The sequence below is a fragment of the Danio aesculapii genome, chromosome 5 (genome assembly GCF_903798145.1).
Source record: "Danio aesculapii chromosome 5, fDanAes4.1, whole genome shotgun sequence".
Classification (NCBI taxonomy): Eukaryota; Metazoa; Chordata; class Actinopteri; order Cypriniformes; family Danionidae; genus Danio; species Danio aesculapii.
This window is the reverse complement of record NC_079439.1, coordinates 27255600-27271068: the sequence shown is the minus strand read 5'-3', so window position 1 is coordinate 27271068 and position 15469 is coordinate 27255600. Positions and strand designations below refer to the sequence as shown.

The 15469-nt window shown below is 36.5% G+C and overlaps 1 protein-coding gene across 2 annotated transcripts in view; it reads right to left on the bottom strand.

Annotated features, from left to right (window-relative positions):
- The window catches only part of trpm3 (transient receptor potential cation channel, subfamily M, member 3), a 194219-nt gene that overhangs the window by 110261 nt on the left and 68489 nt on the right, over positions 1 to 15469 (bottom strand). For both annotated transcript variants that reach the window (XM_056457789.1, XM_056457790.1), the window contains exons 5-6: positions 15245 to 15369; positions 11443 to 11614 (exon numbers count right to left, since the gene is read on the bottom strand). In XM_056457789.1, coding sequence (XP_056313764.1) covers positions 11443 to 11614; positions 15245 to 15369 — 297 coding nt within the window. The remainder of the gene's footprint in view (positions 1 to 11442; positions 11615 to 15244; positions 15370 to 15469) is intronic.

The window sequence follows — 15469 nt, the reverse complement described above, 5'->3', positions numbered from 1 at the left end:
CAAGATTAATTTGAATGTTTTTGGAAGAAATCTTCCTGAAGTAATTATTTCCTTGAATCAGCCAGACTAGCTATGTTAATGAGCTTTCTGTCACTAAAGCTGCATTTCTATTACACTTTTAACAGTAAAAATTGGAATTGCCATTCATTTTCTCGCCTTGCATGTTTGGATAACATGCCTGCTTCTCTTTTGATTATATAAATGGCTGCAATATATGCAATTCTACCAAAATCCATTTTCATAATTTTTGGAATGACTTAAGGCAGGTGTACACTGTGAGAATTCTGGTGGTCTGAAGATGAATTCTAGTGGTCTATATGCCCACCACATTTCACTAGTAAGAAATTGACACAGCGGCTATGTTTCCATCCAAAGATGTGAAATAAATGTATGCGCAAAACTGGCATATCGCATAAAAGACATGTAAATAAAGAAGCGTTTCCATCCAAAGAGAACAAAATCGTCAATTCCTGATTAACTGGCGCCAAATATCAAAATTAAAAATGTAATTTACTGAGGTAGGAGAAGCTGCATGAATCTTTTCCTTATTTATTAAATGACTTGTGCCTCAGAAGACAAATTCCGACATGCAATGAACGCATGGTGGCCTTTGAAGGTGTCAGACACGGAGCACAGACGCTCTAGATTCTGGAGGTAATTAATATTATAACAACACTAATACTAATAATGGTTGAGGTGTTTTAAAATAAAATTTCGGATGTTTTACAATGTGCTCAGCCTGCTGGTTTGTCCATTCACACTCACTTTTATTATCATATGATCTCTTACAACAAAATCACATAACTTTTTTATTGCGCATACTGGAATTTGTTCAGTAAAAGGGTTTCCATCGTAGTTTATGCGCATCTTTTCTTATCGAATAAAAAGTATATTTTTTGTGTATTTTCAAAACTATCAAGTTTTATCGATTATTTTTTAATGCGCATATCGAAAATGCACATAAAAATATATGGATAGAAACATAGCTAGTGACACATGACACCATTTAATGACCCGACGAATTCCAAAGCAATGACATGAAATACTATGCCAAAAACATGGAGAGAAGAAACTCTCCACTTTCTCTATCCTCTCTTGCTGGTTTTCTCTCTCATAAGAGAATAGTAATGATATGAACGGCGTATGTTTGCAATACATGCAGGGTTTTTTTTTAACAAGGAACCCAGGCACCTGGTCATCCCATGAGTGCGCTCAGTGGTTAGCACTGTCGCCTCACAGCAAGAAGGTCGCTGGTTCGAGTCCAGGCTGGGTCAGTTAGCATTTCTGTGTGGAGTTTGCACGTTCTTCTCTTGTTGGCATGGGTTTCTGCCGGGTGCACCGGTTTCTCCCACAGTCCAAAGACATGCGCTATAGGTGAATTGAATAAACTAAATTGGCCGTAGAGTATGAGTGTGAATTGTAGTGTAGTGTATCGAAGTGTATGGATTCTATGGATACTAGGTTGCAGCTGGAAGGACATCCGTTTTGTAAAACATATGCTGAATATATTGATGGTTCATTCTGCTTTGGCGACCCCCTGATTAATAAAGGGACTAGGCCAAAGGAAATGAATGAATGAATGAATGAATGACACATCATACAGAACTCGCTGTTCAGAGAGTTTTTCCTCCTGATTAGTCAACTTCAGATACAGTAGACTGACAGATCAGCTCCTACAACCGCACACACCTCACAGATTTAAGTTGACAGCTTCTGGACTTTTTTGACATGTTTGAAAATGATTGGAAGCTTGTGAGCTTCTCAGGTCATTTCGTAAATTCCTCTCACATGGTACAAGCCACGTGACTTCTCCTAATGGGAAAAAAAATCATATATGAGGTTGTATGACTGTAAAAATTGCGCTGTATACATCTGCCTTATTGCAAAAAGAAACCAAAAATCATTGGTTAATGAAAATGACGTCTTTTCACAATGGTTTTTATTCAAAAACTTGGTGATTTAGCCATTATTTTTCTATTATTGACTAATTGACCCAGAAAATTTGACGACAAACCTTTTCTAGTCTTCCAATGTTTAGTTGACTGTTAAGGGGCAGCCACAAAAACACTTACAGAGTGAAACATTTGTCAAAAACACCACTTCATTCCCTCTAGTCAACCTGGACTGTTGTTATGGAAATTATGTTATTTGAATATTAAAAAGAAATAGGAAAAATACAGCACATGGCTTTAGAATGATATGTGGGAGAGAGCTGATTGTTCCATTAATTCCTCATAAATATTTAAAGGGATATTGTTGGCAGATTGACATTTGTGGCATTGACAGACAACATTTTCAGTTCATGACTCAGCAGGCAAAGAAAAATCACATGTGTACAGTAATGATGTTATGAAGGGATATCAAGAGGAAAGTACATCAAAAGGATTTAAAGCAGAAATAAGAAGCTTGCTCTTGGAAAAATGTATTCAGGTAAAGAATTGCTACCATTGACTAAATCAGTGGTTCTCAAAGAGGGGGTCGCAAGACAATAAAGAGGTTGCTTGGTGATTTCCAAAAATATCATATATGTTATTAAACTATTGGAGTTACCATATTTTATCCTTAACCTACAGAAGATAAAAATAGTATTTAATAGTTACATCAAAACAACATGCAAATAAAAAGCCATCAGCCTTTGGATACTTTTTTCATTGCGACCCCTTGGGTTATTATGCTAGATTAATGACACAGCAAAAGTGCTAGATTCAGCAGGTTGATATTACGGCACAATGTTAAACTTTGACACCTTTATGGCACTTGAGTACATTAAAAATAAAGGCCACGACTGAAAATAGAAATTATAGTCTTGTGCTGAAAACATTCTTCCCACCATTCTCATTAAGTGAGGTTAATATTAAATGAAACAAATGAATAATGACTATAAAAAAATTACATGGTTGTTAGACCGTTGCACTTTTTTCTGTTGCTCTTGTTTATATAGTTCCTATTGGTGTGTGCACCGTTGTATGCAATGTTTGTATGTTTATAACCACCTCCAAGGATAGTGGGGGTTGCGAGTCACTGGAATAGTTATTTTAGGGGTCCCGAGCTGAAAAGTTTGGGAACCCCTGATCTAAATTGTCCTTTTTGGAAGATACTTCTGTTCTACGGGGATGAATCTACTATATGAATTGTTGATATAATTTCTGTGAGTGAAGTTTTGGTCCATTTAAACAGATTCATGTATCTCTAGTACAGAAAAGATAAGTGTAAATTTGTCACATTTATCTTAAAATTGTAAGAGTTATTGTTATACTTTCACAATAGTTACTCTATACATGTCCCATAGGCTTTCATTGTAAGCATGATGCTTATTGTATATGCATTCTAATGGTTTTACAACCTTGGGAACTGATACATCTCTTCTTTGCAAATCAACAAGATGTGCAGTATGAGTTTCCTGGAATATTCTACAAAGCGAGTAAAAAACTCCAATCGATCAAACCTTTAAGAGGGTGGAAAAAGACTCCCAGAGCACCCTTCCTGCCTGGTCAATACAGCAGCTACTGCTCCATTATGCTAATGTGATGGGGTCCGTGGAGACAAGCAGCATGGAAAAAAATCCAGAAATAAACCACCAAAGTAAAAAGACCAGCTCATCATCTCATCACTTGGAGACCCAGTTAATGCAAGGCAAGGATAAAACAGGTTTCTAGGCTAGAAACACCACAGTTTGACGTGAGTTTTCATCAGGAACTCAACTGGCCAGTGCATTAAATACCGGGTGAAATTCAAATATAACACAGCACACAAATATAATTAAGACAGAGAATATGCATTAAACCATTTATGAAATTATGGCTATTAACAAAAGGAAAAGAAAAGAGGGGTGAATTCAAAAATTCACATCAAACTAATGGAAATGATGGAGCATTTTAAACAGGCTAATATCCAGTTGTCAAATGCACTTTCACCATTTTAAATATTCAGGTGTCTGATTCACAGAGCTAGATCAATACATGGTGCCAGATCAGATGCACTCTATGCTTCGCAAACTAAACTCTTAGAAACAAAAGTTTACAGGCATTGAAGGTTTCATCAAGAACGGATAAAAGTCAACTGAAGTGCCTTGAAATTAACTACTTTGTTTATGGGCGGCACGGTGGCTTAGTGGTTAGCACGAGCAGAAGTTTGCATGTTCTTCCTGTGTTCCTGTGGGTTTCCTCCAGGTGCTCTGGTTTACCCCACACGTCCCTAATACAGCATGTGGAATTGGTGTTAGCTGTCAGTTAAAGATTTATGTCAGTTAAAGAAATGAGTTGATCACTTTATATGATTAGATGTGCTCCAACATTAGGCACATTCAAATCAAGACTTAAAACACATCTGTTTAGCTCTGAACCAAATGAACACTGTACTACGTCTGACGGATCACACTATTATGTTTTTCTTTTCTTTTTCATTCCTTAAAAACATGTTTTTTTTACACATTTTGATCTGTTTTTATCTGATTTAAAAAAATTCTCTGTGATTTTTATTTTTTTATAGTTGTTTCTTTTGTTCCTGTTTATGTATAGCATCTTGAATTGCCATTGTGTATGAAATGTGCCATATAAATAAACTTACTTTGCCCTGCCTTGCCTTGCTTTATAGGGGCTGGTACACTTCAGATCCTATAGGGCATCTGATTGGATGAAAAGCTGAAGTGCACACTGATGTCATGAAAATGTTGATCCATATCGGAAGTGAGAAGCTGCAAGCTTTGAATTAATTATTATATCTTCCAAATTAGGGGTTTGCAACCAATTTTTCAATTCGGGGCTCACTTTATTCTATGATCAATTTTTAAAGGCCCAGCGTTCTCACATTTTCTCAAAAAATGTTTGTATGAAAGGCTCATTTAAACCTTTATTTATTAACAAATAAATTATTTATATAATTTATTCTATTATTTTCTTTAAGTTTAATTACATATAAAACTAAAACTATATAATATATTTATTGATTCATTTTCTTTTCGGCTTAGTCCGTTTATTAATCTGGGGTCGCCCCAGCGGAATGAACCGCCAACTTATCCAGCATATGTTTTACGCAGTGGATGCCCTTCCAGCTGCAACCCATCTCTGGGAAACATCCATACACACTTATTCACACTCATGCACTACGGACAATTTAGCCTACCCAATTCACCTGTACCGCATGTCTTTGGACTGTGGGGGAAACCGGAGCACCCAGAGGAAACCCACCGAACACAGGGAGAACATGCAAAATCCACACAGAAACGCCAACTGACCCAGCCAAGGCTCGAACCAGCGACCTTTTTGCTGTGAGGCGACAGCACTACCTACTGCGTTGCCCAATATATATTATTTATTAAAACTGTATATATGTATGTATATGTATGTATGTATGTACAGGAAAGTCAGAATTATTAGCCCCACTTTGATTTTTTTTCTTTTTTAAATATTTCCAAAATGAAGTTTAAAAGAGCAAGAAAATTTTTACAGTATGTCTGATAATATTTTTTCTTCCGGAGAAAGTCAAAATTATTAGCCCCTTTAAGCTAATTTTTTTTTTCCGACTGTTTAAAGAACAAACCATTGTTATACAATAACCTGCCTAATTACCCTAACCTGCCTAGTTAATCTTATTAACGTAGTTTTAAGCCTTTAAATGTCACTTTAAGCTGTATAGATGTGTCTTGAAAAATATCTAGTAAAATATTATTTACTGTCATCATGGCAAAGATAAAATAAATCAGTTATTAGAAATGAGTTATTAAAACTATTATGTTTAGAAATGTGCTGAAAAACTCTTTTCTCCATTAAACAGAAATTGAGGAAAAAAATAAACAGGGGGCTAATAATTCAGGGGGGCTAATAGATCTGACTTTAAACTGGACTAAGTAAATGTCTACTATTTAATATCTACTATTGAAAAATATACAGACAAATGTAAAATACAGTAAAATAATCAGTTTAATCTGATGGTGGTTGAGTTTGCAGCTGGATATCATTGGGAGATCGCTGACAGGAACAGTGAACAACTCCACCAGAGCGCGTCTGAAGGTCATGCAGGTTTATTTTACATTCTATGGCAGAAACACTTTTGAGCCTTACCAGATCCTCCTGTATGGACGCATGTGCATTATAAAACACTCACAGGACATTAATTCAGACAACTATGCTGATATATTAAATAGTTCACACAAAAATACACAGAGAGAGACTTTCACTGTCACTTCACGCAGTTTGTGAATGAACAAGCTTACGCGTACTAGTTGCAGAAGCAACTAGATCATGAGGCTGTTTTTGCACCGAGTTTAAAGTAATCAATCACAGAACAGGAGAAAGTGTATTACTTCAATCATTTTAATATAGCATATTATTAATGAAATCCAAAAATTATATGATAAGTTAGAAAGGTTTTAAGCTATCTTGCGGCCCACCTGCAGGATTGCTGAGTCCTTGTTCTAAATTGGTCATTTTGTTGTTGAGTTGTAGCTTATTAGCTTACATTAACTTAAGACTAACATATTGATATTAACATCTAAAACATTGAGCATCCATTGAACTTTTTTATTCCACAAAATGTTTAAAGGACAAAAGTTTCTTAGATTATCTAGAACTAATCATTGAATAGTTCTTTGTGGAACTGAAAAATAGTTGGAAAAGCTTCTTAGACAGCTTATTAAAAAGAATGTGTGTGTATTAGAAGAATTAGCAGCATCAATCAAATAAGATTCAATAAAATATTAAAAACATCAGCAAAAATGTGGGACCAGAAGCCTTTCAGCATATTCTGAGATGTTATCTTACATTAGGGAGCTATAGTTTTAACTTTCAGCAAGAAACAGAAGCTGTGATCTTTGTTTTGTTTTTGTTACATACTGTATATCTGAATAAAGCAGCTTCTAAAACAAGACTAAATTTAGGGTAGGGCTTGATTCTGTCCATTGGGAATATACTGGATCATTAGATTCTTCCCATTTTTAACTGATGCGATCTTATGTGAATAAGAAATAGTCCTATATACACATCGTCAGATGAGAAGAGCTTTTCTTGCAAGACGAAGTTATTTTGATTATGAATTGCAAGGGCACATCAAATAATAATAATGTGCATGGATAAATCATTTACAGTAAATACTGCAATATTCAGTTTGTTTTGATTCCACGATGACCAGGGAACTGCCCAATATAATTTGTGAACCTTTTTTGTATTAGAAATATTGAATTTAGTGAATCAGCTACTAGAGTAATGCAGTGAGAATTTACCACTAAACAATTCTATCAGTGACTGCAAACAACTATTACTGAATTCATCCCTGTTTAGTAGTCTCATTTCTCAACATCCATTTCAATTCACATCGGACGGTTTACTCGATTCCCCAATGAGAACTAGAGATTAAACGCTGATTCCAATCAAACTGCACCTAATTGTGTATAATTAAATCGATCTCACATCCCATCTTATCCTGCAAAGAAATCTTCATTGCATCATCTGAACGCTACTCCTTCCCTCATCGGAAAAAAGAAAACACTCAAAAGCCCTCCTCATTAGCCCAACAACAGCAAGCGCAGCTCCGTAATTCATTTTAATCCAGTGGCGCTGCAGTGCTTGTCAGAGAGTGAATATGTAAGCCGGCCGCAGCCTGCTGCAATTCTCCCAAAACAAAGAGATTTGATTCCATGTTTGAGGGTCTCTGTAGCTCTGCGAGTCTCATGCTGATGGCTCAGAGTGTTATTGATGTTGTTCTAGTGTTGGAAAGGACAGGTAATAAAATAAAGAAATGAGCACTGCCCAAAGCCGGAGCAAACACCAGCATCACACAGCTGATGCAACAGAGAGAGAGAGAGAGAGAGAGAGAGAGAGAGAGAGAGAGAGAGAGAGAGAGAGAGAGAGAGAGAGAGAGAGATGCTGCAGGCTGAGATATGGTTCAGATATATACGAAGCTCTTGTCATGGGTCTGATGTCAGAATAAACTGGTCTTATCACATGTGAATATGTGTTGTGAATGTGTCAGGGTGATTTAATGAGCGTAAACATGTTTCATCTGTTCTGCTTACAGGACTCAAACATGTTTGAACTCTGACATTTCTACATGCTTTAGGGCTGGATGTGTTATTTTGCCTGTTTAAATAGTAAGGCACGTGCAAGTTCAAGAGCTGATTTGTTTTTAAGCGATCCGTTCACATGCTGCTTCCTATGGATGTATTGACATGGGTGTCAATTTTGATGCGGATGATGACGCCTGAGCGTCCCTTTGACTTCCCAGCCCCCTCTATTACTCCAGGCATAGGATGACAAAGGGAAGTCCACAGGTCACATGACAAGGGGGGGAGGTCAAATGCTGGTTCACTTCCTGTTGACCTTGTGCTGTATATGGCATACATAAATGCAATGGCTTAAGTGTTACTGGATGTTCACCTAATAAACTGACTGACTCCCCGAGAAATAACATGTACACGCCATGGTTGTTAAAGTTATCTAAAAAACTGTAAAATAAAAATTATTTCTTGCTTGACAAAAGAAAAATGAAGCAATACAACATATTTCAGCTAGTTGTCATAAAAATGTTTACAATTTAATTTAATTGAACATAAATTGACGTACTAAAGTACTTAAAACTAAAACATGAAACTAATAAGATAAAATGAAACTAATAATATTTGTATAATATGAATTAATATAAAAGATGTTATGAGTAGTTGCTGTAGTGTGTGTGGTGTTTTTTTCTATCACTCTTTCTTTCGCTACCTCTCTCTCGGTTTGAATTATTCGCAGGTGCAGCAGATTATGGCGGATCGTGATTGGCGATTGGATTGGAGGTGACCATATTTAAAACCCTAGAGAACATGGATTCAGCAGCTCCCCGTTTTCTCTCGATTCCCCTTTCGTCATTCTTTGTGAAGATACTTTTACCTAAATGATGAAAACTAGTAATTGTTTTGGCATTTTGTGAGATGCCGATGTGAAGTTGTACATTCTAACTGGAGAAACCCGGTTTTTCTGTCTCCCTGTCTGGCTTGAAGCATGAAAGGGAGGTTTGGTGCCCTTTGTTTATTATTGTGTTGTTTCATATTTATTTTACAGGGACACTTGCTCTAATTTAGTTAGTTTGGTTCATTGTCATTTATTTCGGCTTAATCCCTCCCGATGTTATTTTGCTCCTTATTTTCTGTAAATAAATCATTTTTTCTTGTTAAATGTTAAAGTGGTTTGTGTTCTGGTTTATATTTTGGGAAGGGAGAGCGCGGGGGCATCAGGGATTATGTTTTTAATCCCTGTTATCTTGTAATGTTTTGCTTAAACTTCTTTTTGATTAAGGATTTTTAATTTAATTCGTTACAAAGACAAAGAATATAAATGTTAAAGTTTAAATTGACAGAAGAAAACAGGTGATCTTAAAACAATTTTAAGTTAAACCATTAGGCCTACACAATTAATCGATTTTAAACCGAAATTGTGATTTGAAAAGGTACGATTTTGATTATGAGGGAGGCGAACACGAGAAATTAAAACAATCCAACTAACGTTACTTAAAAAGCAGACAACATAAGGAACCCATAAGCCTTTCACTGCTATGGAGAAAATGAAAGCTCCATCTCTGCTCTGCTTCTCTCTCTCTGTAGACCTTTGAGTTGCTTGTGTAATGTTTCCTCTCATCTGTCGGCTGTTACAGTGATTCTTGTGGAACCACACACACACGAGCGTGTTACTCTACAGCGTGTGTTTTCTCCACCTCGTCTATGATGAATCAGCTGTGATAACCATCTTTTATTAAATTATAGTAAAATCGCAGTTTAAATTGCAAATCGCAATTTTGATCAGATAAATCACAATTAGATTTTTTCTCCAAATGGTGCAGCCCTAAAAATCATTCAAAAACTACAATAGAAATCTCAATGGATCTCAAATAACATTAGTTATGCAAGTCTGTTGGGATGCTATGAAAAAAGTGTTACTAAAGAGTGTTTATGTATGTAATAAACTGGCTAAATTAGAGTTATTGTACAAAGTATTCAGCAATTATTCTTTACTAAGATTAAATGATGGATTAAATGAATCAAATCAGTAAATGATTATTTTAAATGAATTATAAAACAATCACTGCTAAATTAGCATTTTTATTAAACACCAGGATCGTTCCTTCAGCTTAGTCTCTATTTCAGGGGTTTTCACAGCGGAATGAACCGCCAACTGTTTTATATGTTTTACGCAGCGGATACCCTTCCAACCGCACTCATACACAATCATACACTACGTACTATTTAGTTTATTCAATTCACCTGTATAAATTAATTTATCATTTTCTTTTCAGCGTAGTTCTTTTATTAATCTGAGGTCGCCACAGCGGAATGAACCACCAACTTATTCAGCATATGTTTTACGCAGTGGATACCCTTCCATCACTGGGAAACATCCACACACACTCATACACACAGACAATTCAGCTTATTCAATTCACCTGTATAAATTCACCTGTTTAAATGCCAACTGGCCCAGCTGGGACTCGAACCAGCGACCATCTTGCTGTGAGGTGCCAGTGCTAGCCACCGTGCCACCAGAATAAAATGTGGCCAATATACTGTGGCCAATATACTAATTAATTGCATCAAACTGGATAATAACTGCTGCATTTCTACAGCAATCCATTTTAAACAGTTGCTAAATGTGCTAAACCAGTGCTGTGGCATGAGTCATTTGTGTTGTTCCAGTTCAAACAAGCATTCTATAATATGGGAATTAGACTCAATTCACAATATGGGAAATAGATGCACCCCATTCACACAATACAATACTTTTAGCCTGTCATAATTAATGTTGCATTATTGCTGTCTGCAGAAAGCAAGCCGTGAAGCCAATTTCATTTAAAAGAGATCTTTGTATACATTTACCATTGATAATGGCAGCAGTTATTTCCCAAATGAACGTCATAATTAAGCATACAGTATATCTGAGCGCGGCATTGAATGAAAGCATCTCATGAAAGCATGACAACTAATCAAATGCATAAACCAGCTGCTGCAGCAAAGTGCTCCGCGTACATTCAATGATCCTTAATGATCCATATGAGCACAAAGTCTGCTTTTGCGGGAGTGTGTGTGCTTGTGATTTATTGCATTTTTAATAACTTTAATCTCAATGTGTTTCTTCAGCTGAATGACGTTTATTTGATGTCTTTATGCGAGTAAATGGACTGTATAGATATTATCTGATGAAGTGCGGTTGCGGAGGGATGGTTTCGTGCTCTCAGTGCAGTCGACTTTAAAACTTGCAACCCATGCAGTGTTTTGACGTTGAGCCACACACAGATCTGGGCATTTCTGACAGGAGTCTATAGAGAAACACCTCTGTGGCTCAGCACAACAAAACCTAGAAGTAGTGACTGAGGATATAAGCACCCTTAAAAAAAGAACTTAAAATGCACCATTGAGTTTTGCAGTTTGGAGTGATCACATTAGCGTTAGCATCTGTAATTACCCGCAAATGTACTCACGTGTGTTGATCTTTTGCAGAGAGATGTGCTTCTCCAGCTGCCTGCGCAGTTTGACTTCTGCTCCGTACTTTCCAGTGGTGCCATTATCAGCCAAAATGAAGTGCGAGTGTAGGCTGTTGAGTACCGTTAGCTTGCTAAGAGGGTTAGACATCGTCTGGTATGGCCGGACCACCTGTAATTCATACAGACTGAGGTCAAAACAGGTTGCTCAGTAATGTTTAGCATTAGAAAAATTTCCAAAAAGTGATTTGGCAGACTTGTGATCAAATCTGATTATATATAAGCATAAATATATTTGAACAGATATACATATCGCTTATATAATTCATTCATTTAGTGAAAAAGACTGACACTTATCATATTCAATTAAGTAATGACTTAAAAACTGAATTTAGAAAATATAACTACTGAAAACATTTTAGTAGCTTTTTACTCTTTTGACGATTGGCAAGTGATCAGATACCATGGGGTCCAAAATCATAGGACCACCATTAATATTGCAGTTACTTTTATAACACAAATTGTTTAAAAAAAAAAATCTGTATATTATTATAATTACATACAGTACATTCATATTCATAAATACATGTGTAAATATGCAATGCATCTGTTAAAATAGTTATTCATATATTATTTATCCACCATGGCTGCATCTGAAATTGCATACTTCCAAACTATATAGTACGCTAAAACAGTATGCGAGCCGAGTAGTATGTCCGAATTCATAGCATTCAAAAAACAGTATGTGAGAAGTACCCGGATGATCTACTACTATTTCTGGCGAGATTCTGAAGTTCGCATCCAATGCATGCTACGCTATGCCATGATGCACCATGAGAGAATTCATGAATGGGACTGAAGCAAGGCAACTGACATTGGTGGGTCATGAGATCATGACAAAATGGTGGATGTAGTACGTTTGAGTTCCATTCATACTACTCAATTCATACTGTATAGAATGTACTTTTCTAACGGTTGAGTAGTAATTTCAAATGCAGTACCTACTGAGTAGTAGGCAATTTCGGATAAAGCCTACTACTTAGGGCTTGGTAGTATAAAGAAGAACTCTGTGTACGTTGTCACTTAGTAAATCACTTGTGTAGCGCTACAGCCTCTACCAACTAACAGCCTCCCCCAGGTCCTAATGCCTACCTGGTAACACAAATATTTCACATGGGGGTGCTGTAAACCTTAGACTAGGAAAATGAAAGTAGTATACACAAATAAGATGAAGTTATGTCATAAAATGATTAGTGTTCTTTAATATATTGATCAGAATATATCTAAAAAAATCAACTCATTGACTGTGACTCCAATCAAACAGAGCGTAAATCAGTATCTGCTAGGGCTGGGACGAGAGTGGCTCACAAAATTGACGGTTTAGTTTGTATTTCATTTGCTTGGTCACGGTTTTCAGTTTGATTTGGTTTACATTGTAAAAAACAAAACTCCCATATCGTAACACTTAAATACCATTTAGAAATAACAGGCATCAGCATAAAATCCATAGCCTTATAATACCGATTACAGCCTTATAATACCGATTACATTACACACATATATATATATATATATATATATATATATATATATATATATATATATATATATATATATTCTAAAGGTCATGTATTCTAATCTTAAAGTTTCAATTTAGTCTTTTGATTTTGATTAACGGTAATGACGACAGTGCCTTTTCCAAAATTCTTTCACGAATGTGTACTCTCAGTTTAGACTCAGACTTAACCAACTGTTATTTATGGGTTTACTGACTTTATGTTACGCATTCTGCCTATATGCTGCAGAACAAGAACATGTTGAATTTTAAATAAGCATTCGTAAGCAGAGAGAGAAACACATATGAGCTTGACTATTGAGTTTCTGACACATCTTGAGCTGGAATCTTTAAACTGATCAAACTTAAAGCATGCAAGTTAGCAGTGTTAACTGTGAACGAGATGCTGTAAACTCTTTAAAAAAAAAATCAACAATAAAATAAGTTAAACCGTAATGGGACAGAATAGGTGAGCCATAACCATACTAACAAACCAACAAACTGGCTTCAAGTGGTAAGAAATAGCAAGATCCTGAATATAGTTCTGTGAAATACAAATACTCATACCATGAAACCATTTTGGTCATACTACCCACCCTACTCCTATTGATTACACTTACAAAAGAAAAAAATACTTTCACCCATTTTACCTTACTGACAGCAGCACTGGAGTTGCATGAGCTACATTACATTCAGTAAAATCTGATCATCATGTTGTCCAGCATGATTTGAAAATAACCCAAAGAATCTCATGTGATTGCGTGGAATGAATGACATCTGACCATCTGTTAACAGAGTCAGATTATCAATAGCACAAATTTGCTTATTTGATTAGTGATCTAGAAATAGTGCACACTGGTATCTAATGCCAAAAACATTAGCTTTAAAACATTTACTGGGCCAGACTAGAGAGAAGGGTAAAAGTGAGGGTCTTGGAGGAGACAGAAGCAGTGGAGGGTGTATCGAAATCAGTGGTTATAAATAAAGAATGATTCTATCTGTGTGTCTCAGTTATACATCAGTCCCCAGAGAAACACAAACAATCTGAGGTGAAACAGAGAAGATATGTGTAGTGGCTCACACATAAATTATTTATAGCATTCTACATGATACACAATACATGCAGAGACAACATGAAAATCATCTCGCTGTAATGGAGATTCACCCTTGTGAATAAAGGGTCCAGTGAATATATCAATTAATGCAACACATTTTGTAAAATCTGCCATCACCTGAGCTGAACAAGTTGTTGCTGGTCATTTGGAAAAATATCAACCCAGGCTAATTCTGAAAACGTACTTCTATATACATTTCTGGAGAGCACCAGATTTAGTCCCAGGAGGTATGTTTTTTTGCAGTTTTTGTTTTCAAGAATCCAGAGGCCGCTGTGTACGCTTTTTAAGATCTCAAATTTCTCTCGCGAGTGCCATTCGCGTCTGCTGTTATCACATAAATCCACCAGAGGCCGTCAGACGCTGTGTGTGTGCTTTTTAAAATCTCAAATTTCTCTCGCGGTGCCTGCTGTTCTTGCGTAAATCCACCAGAGGCCGCTGCTGACTGACTGATCGACTAACCCACCCTCCTCCATCCCTAAACCCAACCAGTAGTGTTTTCAAAAGCTCCAATTGAACTGCCCACCCACTTCCCTAAACACAACCGACAGTTTTAAAAAGCAATCCAGAAAAAGAAAAGCACTCGTCTGATTTTTACCACTTTTTCAGATTTTACTACATTCTCACCCTGTTATTTACTTACTTTATTTTTTGGCTTCTGTTTTTGTCTTACCCGCTTTCTAGAACGGTTCATCGCCGGACTCGAACCCTGTTGTCGTGGTCAACTCCTTTCTGCGTCTAAAGTCTGCCAACGTACATGGCAAGCTACTTGGACAAACTGATAACAACGGGAAAGCCGTCCATACGAAGGTAAGCAGTCAGCTGGTTTGTCAGCGGTCAGATTGTCAAAAGAACAGAATAAAGACTCAAATTCACATTGGACATGGTGACAACACACTACTAACTCAACCAGGTCTCTTTTTTGTTGACTTATTATTATTAACTGTGATATGTGCATTCCCGAAAGAAAACCTTTGAGAGAGTTGAAAACAAAGCTTACTGGCATAGAGAATAACTCCATTTGGAGTTATAATTTGTTACCTTGTAGATATTTGTCATACTTAAAAAGCAACATTATAACATGTAAAAAGCATAATACAATCCCTTTTAACTTAGCTGTACTCTAGTTACTTACATCTTTGCCCACCAGGTCTTCCTGATTCTCCACAATCCCCCAGGGGGCAATGCCGATAGTGCAGATCTTCCCTCGTGATTTTGAAGCATGATCTTTTAGAGCATCACCAACATGTCTGATGACTCCTGCAGAAGGCAGATTGGAGTATAATGAAAGATAACAGATTCGCAATAAGAGAGATGCATCAAAGATATTGAGAGAGCACACACTGAGAAAGACACTGAG